The sequence below is a fragment of the Marmota flaviventris genome, chromosome 17 (assembly GCF_047511675.1).
Source record: "Marmota flaviventris isolate mMarFla1 chromosome 17, mMarFla1.hap1, whole genome shotgun sequence".
Lineage (NCBI taxonomy): Eukaryota > Metazoa > Chordata > Mammalia > Rodentia > Sciuridae > Marmota > Marmota flaviventris.
The window spans coordinates 40,996,775-41,014,350 of NC_092514.1; the positions used below are offsets into that span (position 1 = coordinate 40,996,775).

General features: G+C 36.3%; 1 protein-coding gene across 7 annotated transcripts in view; it reads left to right on the forward strand.

The window, feature by feature from the left end:
• The window catches only part of Acaca (acetyl-CoA carboxylase alpha), a 276,215-nt gene that overhangs the window by 176,661 nt on the left and 81,978 nt on the right, over positions 1-17,576 (forward strand). For all 7 annotated transcript variants that reach the window (XM_027950233.2, XM_071603724.1, XM_071603728.1 and 4 more), the window contains 6 exons: positions 2,262-2,303; positions 3,539-3,754; positions 4,524-4,679; positions 7,409-7,612; positions 12,739-12,894; positions 14,681-14,827. In XM_027950233.2, coding sequence (XP_027806034.1) covers positions 2,262-2,303; positions 3,539-3,754; positions 4,524-4,679; positions 7,409-7,612; positions 12,739-12,894; positions 14,681-14,827 — 921 coding nt within the window. The remainder of the gene's footprint in view (positions 1-2,261; positions 2,304-3,538; positions 3,755-4,523; positions 4,680-7,408; positions 7,613-12,738; positions 12,895-14,680; positions 14,828-17,576) is intronic.

A 17,576-nucleotide genomic window follows, 5' to 3' on the forward strand; every position in this document is an offset into this window, starting at 1 on the left:
CCCCCCTTTTTGAATGTTCAATATTTAAATTTACTGTGGAGCTAAAAATTTACTCACATGTTTGAAAAAAAAGTTTGCTTTTATATCATCTCATGATGTCTTTTTTTTTTTAGCTAACCTTAATGAAATTGTTTTTTTAAACAATTTGCTCAGTCTTGTCACCTACACATAGTTCACCCTCCACCAAAATCATTTTCTTTCATTATTTGCAATAAAAGTATTTCCATTCAAACCATTTACTTTTGTGCTTGCTATTTACTATAAATTTTCTTAATTTGTTTAGTGGAAAAGAAAGCATTTTTTATTGGTATTGTTTCTGAAGGAAAATGGTTTTGTGTTTGAAGGAAAATGTAATAATGTGTATGAATGGATAAATGGTATACTAAATAAATATTTTAATTAATTAGCTAATAATAGTTCAGGCAAAATAGAAAAATATATACTTAAAAATTATATTGTCACTCTCCTTGATGACTTTTCTTTCAGGGAGTTAGTTCCATGGAAAGATTTTGTTACCCATCCTTTTTGACATGTGTTACTTTTTAGGTAATACACTGAAAGCTAAACTTCACTAGAATAAAGCCAGAATTAGATTATATAAATCCATGAGCATGAAATCTACTGACAACTCAGCTGAATGTATTCCTGCTTCACCTTGAAGTTATCCCCATCTGCTTCACTGTCACTGGGGCAGGGGGAGGGGAGAACATCGGAGAATTATTTAGAACAAAATGTCATTAGTAAAAGATCAGTTCTGTGTAAAATCCACCTTCAAAGGACTTTTAAAGACCCAACTCTGGACAAGTGATATCCCTGGGCATAGTAAATGCACTTGTAGGAGTATGTTAAAATCACTTTTATAGTTAAAACACCGAGAAAAATATGAAAAGGTGTATTAACTGTGCAAGGTAAGGATACAGTATAATATCTGTGGAAAGTATTCAAGTTTTCAGTAAAGTCATAAACCACAAGTTTTTAGCACAAGTTTTGCTTTGTTCGTTTGTTTTCTGCCTCCTCTCCACCAAACAAAGTCTTAATTTCTGGGTTTTCTAGGGGATCTTTTTGTTGTTTTGTTGTTTTGTTTTGTTGTCTCATGAAGCTAAATCCTCTAAGGAGACGTTTGGATTATAACAAGAATAGAGTAATGATGCCCTGCACTTGAGAGGTGGAAGGGTATGGCTGTTGCATCAGAGAGACCCAAGTTTATGTTCTATGATCCTGGGCATATCACTTAAACCAGTAATTGCTCATCTGTAAAATGGGGGTCATAAAGACTCCCTTGAGGTTGTTGTAAGCATTCACTGGGATAACACATGAGAATGACTGCCATCTAGAAGATTTTCAGTACATCTTTTCTTCATGGCTCCTAAAGCCCACTGAAGTATATGTAGGCAGCTAGTCCTGGTCTCTTTGCCTTGTACCAATAAGTGTTTGATTATATTGCACTCATAATGAAGAAGATGCCTAATGAAACTTCCTATCAAAGCAAATGGTAACGACTTGATTCCAACACTGCCAGTAGAGCTTTCCATCCGAGAAACAGGGGTATTTGGTGTTAATAAGTTAAATTTCAGAAACTAATGAACTCTTCTAATTGAATTCATCTTTGTTAATTAATAAGGTTCTAGTAAATTGGTTGCTTTCTTGTGTAATGCTCTGCAAAAGAGCGTTAAGACCTAATGATTATAAGTTCACTAGTTCTACCCTTTCTTTCCTATAGAGTGGTAGTGTCCAAAGTAGTATCTAATAGTTTTCTTTGTCTTGAAATATTTTTTAAACTCTTGACATTATTGACTTGAGAATGAATGTAGGGGAAAAAAAAACAACACCACGGACTGAAGATTCTATGCTGTCTGGCTAGTTTGCATTAAGAGTTTGTTTAGGAGAAACTTGGGAAATCATTCTAGTAACTATTATTGCAGTGTCTGCAGCATAAGGGTAATGTTGGTTTTATTTGCCAGATTTTGCCAAGACAACACCCAGGAAGTTTTAGTTTGAGACATGAAACATTATAAATTTTTTACTTTGGCGACAGGAGATACTTTAGATATCTAAACTTAGGTAATGTGGTAATTCTCAAATTTGAAAGTGAGGTCAAAGTGATGATTACTCAGAGGACCATTCACATTCTGTGGACCAGGCTTAGATGAGAAGCACGTTTTCTGGAAAACTGTTCTAGATGCCCAGCTTCTTCTATACTATTTGTTTCTGGAGGGCCACATCTATGAAGAACTGACACATTTTACTCACTTCTTTAACAGAGAGAATTCCCTAAGTTTTTCACATTCCGAGCAAGGGATAAGGTAAGGACTGATTGCTAGAATCCTACCCTTTGAATTTTTTTTTCCTGTTTTCTTATCTTTCCCATTCTTTCTCTGATTAAACTTGTGTTTCTCTTTGTTTACATGTGTTTTAGAACTAAAGCACACTCCCTTCAGAAAGAGTTTGATTTAGGAAACAATCAAATGTGTTGAGCTACCCAAAGAAAACAATAACTTTCAAAATCATCCCTATCCTTCAAAACAATCCTAATGATGTGATATTAAACAATATTGCATTGTAGAATTATTCTTGTCACAACTTATGTTCAACTCTAATTCCCATGCATTTGTTTTTCAATTTTAAAGTATAGTAGTTCATACTATTGGTTTCTTCTTGTTACCAGCTTATATTTTTGGTGCTGGCTCACTATTCACTCAGTTGACATGTACTCTGGAAAAACAATTTAGTTTCAAGCAAACATACAGTAAATGTACTAATAAAACTTTTGAAAAAGATGCATAATTATATATCTGTGGATATATTATGTTCCAAAGCCAAATACCTTTTTTGAAAAATGATGTTTATTTATTGAGCATTTACTGTGTTCTTTGTAGTGTGTCATAAATGGTAAGATTTAAGTCCTGTCCTTTAGCATTTTAGACTTTTTGGGTAAACCTAAAACATCAGCATGTGAATAAATGTTAATGTGAAGCAGTTTGTAGTTAAGGGTAAAAAATGAGTTATAACATTAAATGCCATAGGAGTTCCAAGGGAATTGAAATTTTTTGCTTGTTTGTAACTTTTTGTTTGTTCATTTTTGATTCTTTAGTACCTAGGAGTGAACATACAAGTCCTTAACCACTGAGCCACATCTTCAGCTTTTTATTTTTTATTTTGAGACAAGGTCTCATTAAGTTGCTTAGGGCCTTGCTAAGTTGCTGAGGCTGGCCATGAGTTTTCAATCCTTCTACCTCAGGCTCTCAAGTTGCTAGGATTATATACATGACCAACATGCCCAGTGTCTTTGTTTTTAATGGGGAGCATCACCACTTGTAAAAGCATATATGTTGAAAAGTTAAGTGCATGGGTACCTTAGTGCCTAATCTTACATAAGCTATAGCAGTAGCCTTAGCAATATCTTATATGTAGCTCATTTTCTTTTGCTTATTAGTGCATCATACCTTCATTGCTATTTTCAAGCATCTCTTTTACCTATGTAATCATAATCTTATAACTACCTCCTGTGAGCTATTTTTTGTCTGATTCTTGTGATCAGTTTGAGGAGGACCGAATCTATCGTCACCTGGAACCTGCTCTAGCTTTCCAGTTAGAGCTGAACCGGATGAGAAATTTTGACCTCACTGCCATTCCATGTGCTAACCACAAGATGCACCTGTATCTTGGGGCAGCTAAGGTAGAAGTTGGCACAGAAGTGACAGATTACAGGTTCTTTGTTCGTGCAATCATCAGACATTCCGATCTGGTCACCAAGGTAGGTGCTGTACTTCAATGGGAAGTTATCCCTGAGGGAAGGGGTAGAGAAATAAGAAAGGTTCAAAATCATGTTTTCATTGTTTGAATCAGGCTCTTGTTCTATTTCCTTTCACTCTCCAATAACCAGCAGGTGTCTGAGAGTCATTTCGTTCACAAAAGTAAATATTACAAATAATAAAGGCTTATTTTTATTTAATCTGATTTTCTTGGTAATGGAAACATGATAGCACTCACTTGAGAAAAAGAAAAGTGTGCTAAGAGAAAAATCAGAGGGAGAGTTGAGTGATAATAGAGAAGAAGGAGAAGAGTTAGGAAAGAAGTAATCCCACCATAAACCTGTCTAGCAGGATGGGTAGTGTCTATATATAGCAAGGACTTCCTGGTGTGTAGTTATTATTGTATTGCATAGCCATGAGTTTTCTTCAGCTTCTCATTTCTAAGCAGATTTCTGTTCTAAACAATTTGTTTGACATGTGTGAATTATAATCCTGTTGGTGTTACAGCTTTGGGGGTACCCAGCATTTCCACGTGTTGGAAGGAAACGATACACTAAGAGGCAAGAGAAAGGGCTAGCAAGCACTCTGTATGTGGCCTTTGCATGCCCCTGCTGCCTGTGATCACTAGATGGACTCTAGGGAGAAAAACAAATAATGTCTTCACCTGGTGCCTTATGATTTATGACATACTGCTGTTAAGTAGTTATAATAGCCATTTATTTATTGTTTCTTTGAAAAAACATTAATGATGGTGATTTTCTTCCTGTATAGGAAGCTTCTTTTGAGTATCTACAAAATGAAGGGGAGCGTCTGCTCCTGGAAGCCATGGATGAGTTGGAAGTTGCTTTTAACAATACAAATGTTCGCACAGACTGTAACCACATCTTCCTCAACTTTGTGCCCACAGTCATCATGGACCCGTCAAAGGTACATTTCTCATGGCTTCTCTGCCAGGACTCAGAGCATAAGCAAAAAGATTCATCCATATGTATCTTCCTTGGACTTGGAAACAGGTGTTCTTGTCCAATAGTTTGAGCCTTTTAAGTTTACACAGTACTTGAGAGACTAAGTTTCCGAGACAGTGGCAAATTTTTGCTATAGGCATTAAGAAAACCCTCGGTATTGAAGGTGGCATGGTGTTTGCTTGCTGATCATTTATAAAAGTATGAAAATTCTTTTCCTCCATTAGGACAAGTTTTATATTTTCCGTGATAGTAGTTCTATTTTATAGTATCTTCTAGAATTTCTCATGTGAAATAATTTTGCTATTATTAGACATTTAGTGCACTGTTTCTGTGTTTTAACATACTTACCTAGTGGCCTTACCAGGATAAGACACCTTCCCAAAATAGCTAACCTATTTCTCTTTAGTAGTTTACCACAGGAGAATTTGGCTGATAAGAAATATCACATGCCGGGGCTGGGGCTGTAGCTCAGTGGTAGAGTGCTTGTATCACACATGAGAGGCACTGGGTTCGATCCTCAGTACACTTAAAAATAAATAAATAGAGATATTGTGTCCCTAATAAAAAAAAAAGAAAGAAATTTCACATGTATTATATATATTATGTCTAGTTTCTTCCCTGAGGCTCTATTCTAAAATACATTCAATATAATTTAAGGAAAGAAAACAAGACAGTCCTGTACTTGACCTTTTTATCCTAGGTGTGTAAGACAGACTGCTCTCTATTTTGCTCCCTCTGACTCTGTATGAGACTGAAATTTGAATAGGATATCCAAGTATCTCCTTTCTCAAGGTCAATTATAGGCATAGACTTTTGCTTTTTTTACCTTTATTTTATTTGTTTATTTTTATGTGGTGCCAGGGATGCAACCCAATGCCTCATGCATATTAAGTGCTTTACCACTGAACCACAACCCCAGCCGAACTTTTGATTTTGAACTTATTATCTAAGAACTGAGAAACAGTTCTTTACTTTTTTTTCTTGAAAACTCGAAGCTAACAATGGGTTATTATTTTCTGTTAGGAAAGCCAAGGATAGGGCTCAAACCTCATCATGTAGTTTAAGCAGAATTTCTCCTAGGCCAGGCATGGTGGCACATGCCTAAAAATCCCAGGAGCTCTGGAGCCTGAGGCAAGAAGTTTGCGAGTTCAAAGCTAGTCTCAGCCATTTAGTGAGGCCATAAGCAACTTAGTAAGACCCTGTCTAAAAATAAAAAAGGGCTGGAGATGTGGCTCAGTGGTTCAGTGCCCCATGGTGTATGTGTGTGTATACACACACACACACACACACACACACACCCTCCCACTGGGGAGATTGAACCCATGGGGCACTTAGCCAGTGTGTGTGGGGGAAAATATATATATAATTATTATTATTTCTCCTAATATATGTATATTTATGTATTCCTCTAATATATGTATATATTTGCCCTAAGTATTTTGGGACTGATGAAGCCAGAATGCTAAAACATGACCTGGATACTGTGTAACTATATATATATTTTTAGATTTTGCTTGACTTTTCTCAATGAATTTTTAATATTTACTTTTCAGCCTCTAACTCTTAACACCCATATGCCCCAGCTCTGCTTTTCTAATCAGATAGCTGTCAATTTTTTGTACATAGAGATTGTTGGCTTTTGTTCCCTAAAGAAAATAATGGATAAATATCTCTTGGTTAGCAAACAAATGTGGGGATGAGAAGTTAACTTCTTAAAATCTATTTTGAGTTAAAATTCTGTGTTAGAGAAATAAGCTGTAGGGTAGCACATACTACCTAAGTGTACTACAAGAGAAGGGAGATATGAGATAATGTTGAGCTGTTCTAGGATGTTGATAAAGCATTTTAGAAAGATAATTAAGAAAAGATTAAATTTGAGTAGTCTGGCCTAGCTGCTTGCTAGGAAAGAGCCTATTGCCTATTGGAAACAAAAGTTTTGCGTTAGCATGTCAATAACAAAATTGCCTTTAAGTCCATTCAGTTAAAATAACTCTTGTAACTCTGAAAACTAAGTGTTAAGCTGCCTTGGTTTAAAGTTTAGAAAAACTAAGAAACATTTGCCCCTTCTCCTTAAATCCCAGTTGGACTTGACAGTGACCAAACTTCAGAGCTCTAATGTTTAGGAGAGAACATTCTAGCACCACCTACAAATTGCCTTTCTTTAATTTCTGCAATTTAGCAAGAGACATATATTATAAAGTTTAATAAAAGTGTATGGAAAAAAGCTCATGGTGGTAATTGCTATGTTGATTTAAGGTCCTGTAAGTGCAATGAAACATAGTTACCATGCATATAAATGCTACTTAATAGCTATTTAACTAGGGATTTTATTCTTATTTGGGGCTTTCTCTTAAATCCTGTAGCTTTTAATTTTAGATATTGCAGATCTTAGATATAGAGTACAAATATAATTGGGAAAGGGGAAGAAGTTATACTGATTTGGATGGCGTGAGTTAGAGAAAACCGCTCTCATCCCAGACCAGCATGAAATTGTCCCTGTCTTGTTCTAAGCAAGAATAGTTTTAGGGAGAAACTATCTGCCCACTTTGTGTAACGAATGTATATGGTGTACAGATCTCCATAAAACAGCATCTTTTTTCCATTCCTCCTTTCCCAAAGACGGACAGACCTGAAACAGGTTCTTAGTTACAAGGTATTTAAGTTTTGTACTTGGTGATGTATCTGTGTCAGATTGAGGAATCTGTGCGGAGCATGGTAATGCGCTATGGAAGTCGGCTGTGGAAATTGCGCGTCCTCCAGGCAGAACTGAAAATCAACATTCGCCTGACACCAACTGGAAAAGCAATTCCCATCCGCCTCTTCCTGACAAACGAATCTGGCTATTACTTGGACATCAGCCTATACAAGGAAGTGACTGACTCCAGGACAGCACAGGTACAGTAGTCAAGCAGGCTTCTCTGAGTTTTGATTTGGTCCTACAAATGAGCCACTTGTTCTTGTTATAGAAGACTCAAGCTCACAAACCCCATTGGTTTATCAATGGAGTTATTCTCTTTAGCTTAACTGGTTGTGCAATTTGGAAAATATTTGCCTTATAAGAAGTGCCCCTGTTCTCAGTCAAGGATATTATAAAGCCCTCAACCCTTTGTCACATATTGGTATTTAGCACAAATATGCCAAGTGAACCTGACTCCAGGCATAATTCTTCAGTTTCGAGCTCTGTTTTTTTAAAGGGCTCTTAAGCTACTTTAGCAATCTAGTCTTCTCTGGTCTGATTTGAACTTCCTGTTTCCTATGTAGTTAGACCACTTATTGACAACTGAGGAAAGGAGAATTGTGAGAATGTCACCCACTTCTCCTATCTTATAGAAGAAAAATTTCAAGTTAGTAAAATAACATGAACAGTATTAAGTATTAACTTTATTTGTCCATTATATTATTCCGCTTACACACACACACACACACACACACACACACACACACACACATTCTTTCCTTCAAGAGTTCAGGGTGTTATATATCTATATAGGAACAAAGTATCAAACTTTAAACCAATTTTTTTCAGATTGAAAAATTGAAAATGCAGAAGTGGAATGTAATGCAGACTGATTATGTGGTAACAAAGAATTCACTTGTAATTTGTTTGAACTCCTTAATTTCTAAATATTTGGGCCATTTTCTATGATATTGGGTGTAGGTAGCTTCACTATTGCTCACATCTTCTTAAGAACTAGGACATTATTTTTAGGACTTTGGCCTGAACTTGGGAAGTAGATTCCTTCTAATAAGAGGATGAACTTGCTACAGAATATATAAACAGGGCTTTAGTCTGTTCTCTGTATTTGGGTGCTTGGAAGAGATTATGTTTTTATCTATGTCCTTTTCAAACTGGGAATAGAGGTAGGAAAAGACATTTTTTGCCAGTCTTTTCAAGATGCATTTTTAAAATCTCAGTTTGGACAATTTTTATAGTGACCTTTCATGTTGTTCTTTGATTCCCAGTTAGATGACCAGAGAAATCTATCCTGTGAGAAGTGAGCAGTTAAAACAGTGCACAAGAGCACAAGGGGTGAGCAAAAGAAAGAGTATTCAGTGATTTTTGCTGCATTTGATGTTTTTCAGGACAACCTTAAGGACATTTTCAGTCAAAGCTTTCCATGGAGAGGGATATTTTTAATTAACTTCTACAGTGGCTTTGAGGCAGGCCTATTCTTATGAAGAATAAGATGGCCACTTGAGATTTTAATGTTTTGATAAATATGTTTGTTCTTCATAACTACTTTTTTCCCCTTTATTTTACTAGAAAGCTTTTAGATTTCCCTTAAGCTGGTTAGTGGCAACACAGGATCATGAAAGGTACTGATGTCTTCAATCAGGGCATGGTGTTATATCAGGCACAAAGTAAGCACTTGCTAGGCATCTGAAAGAATGAATTGACTCCCTCAGCTTGAGAGGAGAGCCCTTTTATCAGGGGCCCTGCATATTTAAGAAGCCCTGAAGAAAGAGGTCTTTATCAGGTTCTTCAGTTGAAAGTTCAAGAACTACTATGTCATTGGTACCAGTTTGTGAGCCCAACGCTGGAGGTAGGAACTGACAGAAGGAGCAGCCTTCACCCAGTTCCAGGGCTCCCAAGTGCCTAGTTGGTGCTTATTGCCAAACCTTTTTCCTTTCCTTTTGTATCACTGGGGCTTGAACCCAGAGCCTCACACATGCTAGGTAAATACTCTACCTACTACACTACATCCTAGCCCCTTTTTTATTCTTACTAAATTGCCCAAGTTGAAACTGTACATGGTGGTACATGCCTATAATCCCAGCAGCTCTGGAAACTGAGGCAGGAGGATTGCAAATTTGAGGCCAGCCTCAGTAATTTACTAAGGCCCTAAGCAACTCAGCAAGATTCTGTCTCAAAATAAAAAATAAAAAGGGCTGGGGTGTGGTTCAGTAGTTAAGTGTCCCTGGGTTCAATCCCTAGCACCTAAATAGATAAATACAAAAATAAATGGACAGATAGATAGATAGATAGATAGATAAACTAGCTATTCCAGGTTGGTCTTGAACTTGCAATCCTCCTGCCTCGGCCTCTTGTAGCTGGGATTACTGATTTTTTTTGGGGGGGAAGGGATACCAGGGATTGAAGCCAGTGGTGCTTAACCAGTGAGCCACATCCCCAGACTTTTATTTATATTTTATTTAGTGACAGGGTCTCACTGAGTTGCTTTAGGACCTTGCTAATTTGATGAGGCTGGCTTTGAACTTGTGATCCTCCTATCTCAGGCCTCCGGGCCACTGGATTACAGTTGTGCGCCACTGCATCTGGCCATTGATTTTTTTTACCTTTCAATTTTTGTTTCTCTCTCTTTTTTATTTGCAGTACTGGGGATCGAAATCAAAGGCTGAGGTACATCCCCAGGCCATGCCTCCACCCAACACCCCGCCCTGTGCCCAGCCCTTTTCTGGTTAATTTTATTTTACAACCAGGGTTTTACTTAAAACTGTGTTCATTCTGCTTCACCTCCCAAGTTGCTGGGTTTACAGGCATTCACTACCACACCCAGCTAAGAGAAGCCCATTGATGCCCTCTGGTGAAAGATGTATTTTATGTAAAATGTATACATATTTTTGTGAACTTGTAAAACATACTCTTTACCAAGTTTTAATTACCGGGTTCATTATAGTAAAAAATGAAACTAGCATAAGTAGCTGGTCATTCAGAGTCTTCCATTACTGTCCATTATGATCATCCTCTGGCCCTAGCACATCATTTACTCATTTTTCCATTAAGAAGTAAGGCTGACTGACTGACTTGAGTTTCATTTTGTTTCACTTCTCTTGTATAGTCTTTGTGGTACAGGTTGTAATGAATAATGATGCCATGTAGTCATAATAGGGAAAAGAGATTTGGGTAATCCTTTGCATAAGTGAATTGATTCCTCATGTGTTGTATAAGAGAAGAAATAACATTTTGAAACCACCTTATTGAGGTATAATTTACATATAATGTGACAGACTCATTTTTTATGTACAATTCAGTTCATTCCAATAGTTGTATACACTTGCGTGATGCCATCACAGTCATTATAGAGACCATTTCCTTATCTCACAGAGTTCTCTAATTATCCTTTGCAGTCAAAGGTAGAGTACCAACTGCAGCCTTAGGTAACCAATGATCTGCTTTCCATTATTATAGATTCGTTTTGCCTGTCTTAGAATTTCATATAAATGAAATCAGACAAAATGTGCTATTTTGTGTCTGGATTCTTGTGCTCAGCATAATGTTTTTGAGATTCATTGGTGTTACCTGGATTATATGCATGTTCCTTTTCATTGCTGAGTAGTATTCCATTTTGTGGATCTACAAAGAATTTTTTTTTTTTTATCTATTCTCCACTGTGGAAGCACATATGAAGTTTTATTTCCCAATTATAAAAGGATGAAATGCACTTCTAGCAATAAAGCTGCTATGAACATTAATTTATAAATTTTTGTGTAACTTTCTCTTAGGTAAATATATGAGTATAATTGCTATTCATAGTAAGTTTATACTTAACATTATAAGAAACTGACAAACTGCCAAAGTGGTTTTACCATTTTAAATTTGTAGCAGTAGCTTTCTCTAGCTCCCTTCCTCAGTGCAAAGTTCTGTTGCTTACCTATGGCCAATCTAACTTTATCCCAGAACATGGAAAAAGCTGAGTCTCAAATCCTAAGGTCTCTCTTAATAGACAAGAAATTTAGTTACAAAAATTCCTTTTTCTTATTTTGATTTGACTGACTGCCTCTGAATCTAGTCTCATACTGTATTCTTGCCTTACTTAAGTTTGAATCTCTTAAAATTTTACTATTTCTACTCTTAAATTCCTAAGACATTATTAATTCTTTTTCTCACATGGTGACTTTTCCCATCAATTTGTGGAAAAGGACTGGGAGCTTGTCTGAGAGCCTTTAAGCACCCTGAGACAAGTTTTGCCCAAAACAGGACCTAATGGACAAGTCAGCAGAACATTCCTGTTCCTCTAGAATCATTATCCCTAGGGTTTTAGAAAGTACTTAATTCCATTCCTATGCTTGTATATCAGGTCCACAAATCTATTCATTAGTAGACTTGTGCTCTTCCTTAAGGCCCCGATGCATATGTGGGTGTATACATACCCTTTCATCTCAGTCTCCATTGGTATTCATTGGATTGGGAATCTGTATTATGTACAAATTCATACATAAAGTGCCTAGTTCAGTGTTATACAATCTATGAGCACTCAATAAATATTAATTGAATTGAAATAATGACATCCCTTATAAATATTCATAAGCAAATAAAACTAGCTAAATATAGAGTATGGAGTACTCTTCTAGAAATATTTGAGTTAAAATGATTAAAAACTGCTGTGGTGGTTTCATTATGTGACAATACAGGTATTGTAAAAGTTACTAGTTATAGACAGTATACTGGGGAGAAATATTTTATTTATATATATATAGTTTAAAATAGTTATTTTATTATATGGGCTAATAAGAATTAACTATCTAGATGGGTGAAATCCACTTCTGGCAGAAATCTTTGAAGCTTTTGTGTGGCCAATAGTACTTCTGAAGCACCTTCTAATCAAATGGACTAAAGTACAATGAATTGGTGGAACCTTGATCTGGCTTAATAATAAGAATTATCTTCAGTGCATAGCTGCTTTTCAACTTAAATACTAGAATTGCTCAGACTACTTACTAATTACTTCATTTCTGAGCATATGGGATTCAAATCACTTCAGAAAGCAAGCTTCATCAGTCTGTCTCTGAGATGTGAAATTTATGCTGTGTTTTCTTATTGATTTCAAATAATCCAAAAACAAGAGTAGTAGCCTATTATATATTAACTTTTTTGGAGTTAGTTAACCTGTAGAGAAGTGGGAATACCAAGTACCCAATGTTAAGAGACATGTCTCACCAAAAATGTTTTTCAAGAAATAATATTTGTGGGGAAAAAACCCTCTAGGCGGCTATTTGATTTCTCTTTTTCTTTTCCCTCTGTCTTTTAACCTGCGATGCCATTCTGTTTTTTCTTGCAGATCATGTTTCAGGCATATGGAGACAAACAGGGACCACTGCATGGAATGTTAATCAATACTCCATATGTGACCAAAGACCTGCTTCAGTCAAAGAGGTTTCAGGCTCAGTCCTTAGGAACAACATATATTTATGATATCCCAGAGATGTTTCGGCAGGTAATGGTGGCTAAAGGGGTGGGGTTATGACATGTTCCAAAAGGCAAGGTTTTCCTGAATTTCCATCAGATGCAACTTTGACTGGAAAAGAACACTCTCAAAGAGCAGGAAATATCTTGACACTTCTCATTTCTATCTCATTTGAAATTCAGTGACTGCCAACTCAAATTTTGGATGATTCTTTATGAATTAACAGGAAGAATGATGTGAATAGAAGTCTCTCTTGGATAGAAGAGAGTGAACCAAGACCACAGGACTGTGATGATAGTTTACAGTGACCTGTGTGAGAAGTTACATATGTATTTCCTAAGTCTGTGTTCAAATTAGGGATATTAAAAAAGAGGTATGGAACTCTAGTTCTCATTTTCCCATTTTCCAGGATAACTCAGGTCCCTAGTTGATAGCCTAAGCTAATATGATGAGAATCAATATAGATAGCATAGACAAGTGGATATAGAGTTCATGGTACGCAGTTTATAAGTTCTTTTGTGGGAGATTTATTATAGCTGAATAAAAACTAGCATGAGAAAATATGACATTATGAATTTCATCCTCTATATGAAAATAAATTCCCTTGATCTGTATGGTGAATCACTTCTATGCTGCAGATTTTTCTTCCATCAATAGAAGGCAAGAAAAGTATATCACCAGCAGAAAATGCAACAGATAAAGAATAAGGTTTCAAAAGAATACTGAATTTGTCTTTAAAAAAAAAATTCTATGAATATAGGATTTTTCCAAGTCTCCTAGTCAATACTACCAGTATCACCACATTTGAGTTTTAACAAAGTAATATATGTAGACTTGGTAAATAGTTTGTCTATAATTCCTGTATTATTCACAAATACAAGAGATTACCTTTATGCAACCATTTGTGTACAAGCCCTATCTCTTGAAACATAGCTACCTTCGCTCATTATTTTCCTTTTGTAGCATTGTTAGCCTGAAAGCTGAGTGTTGGTTCTGTTTCCCAACATCAGTGCTATAAATAGAAATCTTATTCTGTGTAATTTTTCCTATATGATAGACATCAGCATAATGATTAGGACATGTAGGTATATATGAGTCATTTGGGCCTTAGTTATTGCTTTGAGGCAAGCAAAGAAAGAACTAACCTAGTTCTCACTTCATAAAGGATTTGTTTTATTTGTATAGGAAGATGGAAATGAAAATCATAATTGTTTTTAAAGGGATAATTGTGTTTTTTCTCAAATTTGAGCACTGTTGATCTGTACACTTACAAAAAACCATGCATGTCTTAGTGAGCTAATTCTTGTGTAGGGACCTGTAGCTATGAGAAATATTATAAAGAGGTTTCTACTGAACCTCTAGTGGAAACCTTACTCTGACTTCCCTGGATTTTGTTCGTATTAGCTGAGCATCATGTCCTGCTTTCATGGATATTCTTCTATTATCAGGTTTCTCTAGGATTCTTCCCCCACCTTTTTTTAAAGGTAGCAATGCAACTTAGTTTTTATTTTAATTTTCCTGGGTAGTGTCAGGTCTTTTATGTATATTATTGCTTTACTACTGATTTAGATTTGCTCAATAGTTTGAATTTGTTGAAAAGTTCCTGACTTTTGGCATGTAAAAAGTATTATGTAAAAAACAATTATATAAATCTATATTGACTGAGAATGGGAGCTGGAAGGTTTAGTCTGATGTTTAGAGTCTCTGCAAAACACTTGGAAAAGAAAATGAAACCAGATTGATGACATCTTAATAATTATTTTTATCCATATTGAAAGGTTAATGTTATTATTGTCAAACTTGTCTCCTCTACCAGTCCCTGATCAAACTCTGGGAGTCCATGTCCACTCAAGCATTCCTCCCATCACCTCCTCTGCCTTCTGACATGCTGACGTATACTGAACTGGTGTTGGATGATCAAGGTCAGCTGGTCCACATGAACAGGCTTCCAGGAGGAAATGAGGCAAGTAGTTGAAACCTTCTCTAGTTTTCTATATCTGTGCCCACTAGTACCAGCTTTCCATGGGAGTGATCATTATATGGTATTAAGATCCAACCGGTGTAGGCAACCTAGTTGTCCTGGTACGGTTTTTAGCGAGAGAACACTAGATAGATGTCAAGGAATTATTAAATTATTGGGTATGATAACATTATTACAATTTTGCTTTTTTAAAAAGAGTATTACTTCCTGCTAGACATATATGCTAAAATATTTACCAGTGAAGTGATCTGATGTCCAGGATTTGATTTAAAATGAAGAGAGATGCAGGTGGGAGTATAGATGAAATAAGATTGGTCACGAGTTGATAATTGAAATTAGGTGATAGGTACATAAAAAGAGATTACTTTCCCTTTATATATATTTGTATTTTGAGTTTGTTTTGTAACAAAAACATTTAAATATTGTTTTGCCTTATTTTTTACTTATTTGCATAATAACTATGCATTTTTTCCATGCTCAGCTTATTTGGTCTGGTGCTGTTATGAGCATAACGAATGTGTTCTTCTTAAAGGGGCTTGGTCAGAACCAGGGATTTAAACGTAAAAGAAACATAGAACCCATTTATTGATAGTTAATCTAAGATGTGTTTTCTAGCCTTGGCTTCCTTTCTTGTATAGTGACATTTTAATAATGATGTAAAGTCATATTCTGCCTTATACTTTTATGCCTTTCTCTATGTGTTGATATTCCTCCAGTTTTAACTATGCTTCTAAAGCACAGTTGTAGCAATTATAAAAATAGTAACAAACATAAAAATGGAGGTATTTTTATTTCAGCTTTAGATATAATTCATAGATAAGTTTCATTCCTTAGAAAGAGTACACTTTACCTGGGTGTCTGCCATAGACAGACTGGGTAGACCACTGGAGATAATATGCAGACCTTTTTTCCATTTTATTCAGAATCTTTAAAAATTTTTTGCCCTCTATTTACGAAGTGTTTGATCTTTCAGTAGTACACTAGGAACAGCCAAGATCAGATGATTTAGTGTTAAGCATTGGACCAGATGCAGAATATTAGGCTTTTAGGAGTTCTACTGATCTAGTACCTCGACAGATAGCAAAGGCAAGAGGATGGGGAAAGAGGATGCATAGAATTTTGATAAGAATAGATATATACTCATCAACACACAAAGTTGAAACAGAGATTTGTGCCACTATGTGTAGCATCTGCCCAGTGAGCCTTTCAGCAGCAAAGAAAAGCTTCATTGTGCCAGACGTAAATTCCGATTCACTGAATCACTGTTCAGGAATGGAAGGCACCCTTATGAACATGGGGCTGAAAGCAAAACGGTTTTAACTAATGTAATTAAAACACAAAATGAGATTTTTGGCCACGTGAAAGCTAGCTGTGAAACCTCTTGCCATGATCTTTCTCTCCTGCTTTCTCTCTGCTCTCATTCTGTGTTTGAGCGAATGGAGACTGGGGGAATAGTGAAGTCCCAGAGGGACAGAGCTCTGTTCTTGCTGAAATTACAAGCACAGAGCTGCCTGGGCATGAACATGTAGTGTTTACTCTGCCAGTATGAATACAAATAGTCTTATTATACGGGACTCTGTACCCAAAGACCACACACACACACCCACACATACACACACACACACACACACACACACACACGCGAATAAAAAAAATTAAAGGTTTTTTTTTAACCCTTTTAAGACCTAACAAACCTTGATGTTAAAGGGCTGCCTATGCCTTAAACAGCTACATGGTACTATGGCTGTAAGTATTAATTTAGTATAGCCATCACTTGCTTTCCTTTGCCCAGTGCTTTAATATTGTTTGTTCAAATGTTGTTTTGCTTTTTTTTTTTTGGTCGGCTGTCACTTTCTTCTTATTTTATACTTTCTCTCCTTAGTTGCCTATTTTCTTTGTTCTCTTTTCCTTTTCTTCAAATGATTGAATAGGATTGAGGCTGAGTGTTAGCTTGCTGTTTCTGAGCCTTTGAGCTCAGGAGGAGTAAGACTGGTGTTCTTTTGTAAGCAGTTAGTGACTAATGCCCAGAATGGCTGGTGAAGTCAGTGGCCTTAGCTAGATTATAGGGCACTGCACGATAGGAATGAGGTTAGGGTATTAGTATCAGACTCTGCTACCAATAGCTTGAGCATACAATGGAGCTTGTCCACTGAGAGACTGACCAATCTAAGGATGGAGTTTCAGCAGTCAGAACTCTGAGGGACAGCTGTGCCTAAGAAATGACGAGGTGTCAATAGGATGTATTTCCTCATACTGAGCCCAGTTTTATCAAGGCACGTTGACTTTCAGCCATTGTAGTTTAATTTTCTTTGGCCAAAGAGACAAGTTTGTCATGAGTCTGGCACTCTACATATTACCCCAAGAATGATGTGAGGGGAACGAAAAGAGCTCATGCTGATGAGATTTGGAGCAAATCTGTCCTGTCCCAAAGAGAAAGGGCATCTGAACAGAGCCTTGAGAAATAGTTTTATTAAAAAAGGAATAAAAAATTGACCTGTTAATGTTCTGAGAGCCAAGGCTCAATGTAAATGCATTGATGCTACATAGACATTAAATCATGATAATGTGGTGTTCTCCAAAGGTGATGGCTCTACCAGGTCATCACTGTGGGTGGTATTGTATTACCTTGAAGGATGGGAGTTTCTGAGTTTAAAAGCTAGTGCATGGATATAAGAAATAAGGGTAAAACAAGAGATTCTTGCAGAGTTTCTCCATGTATTGAAATGCTTTC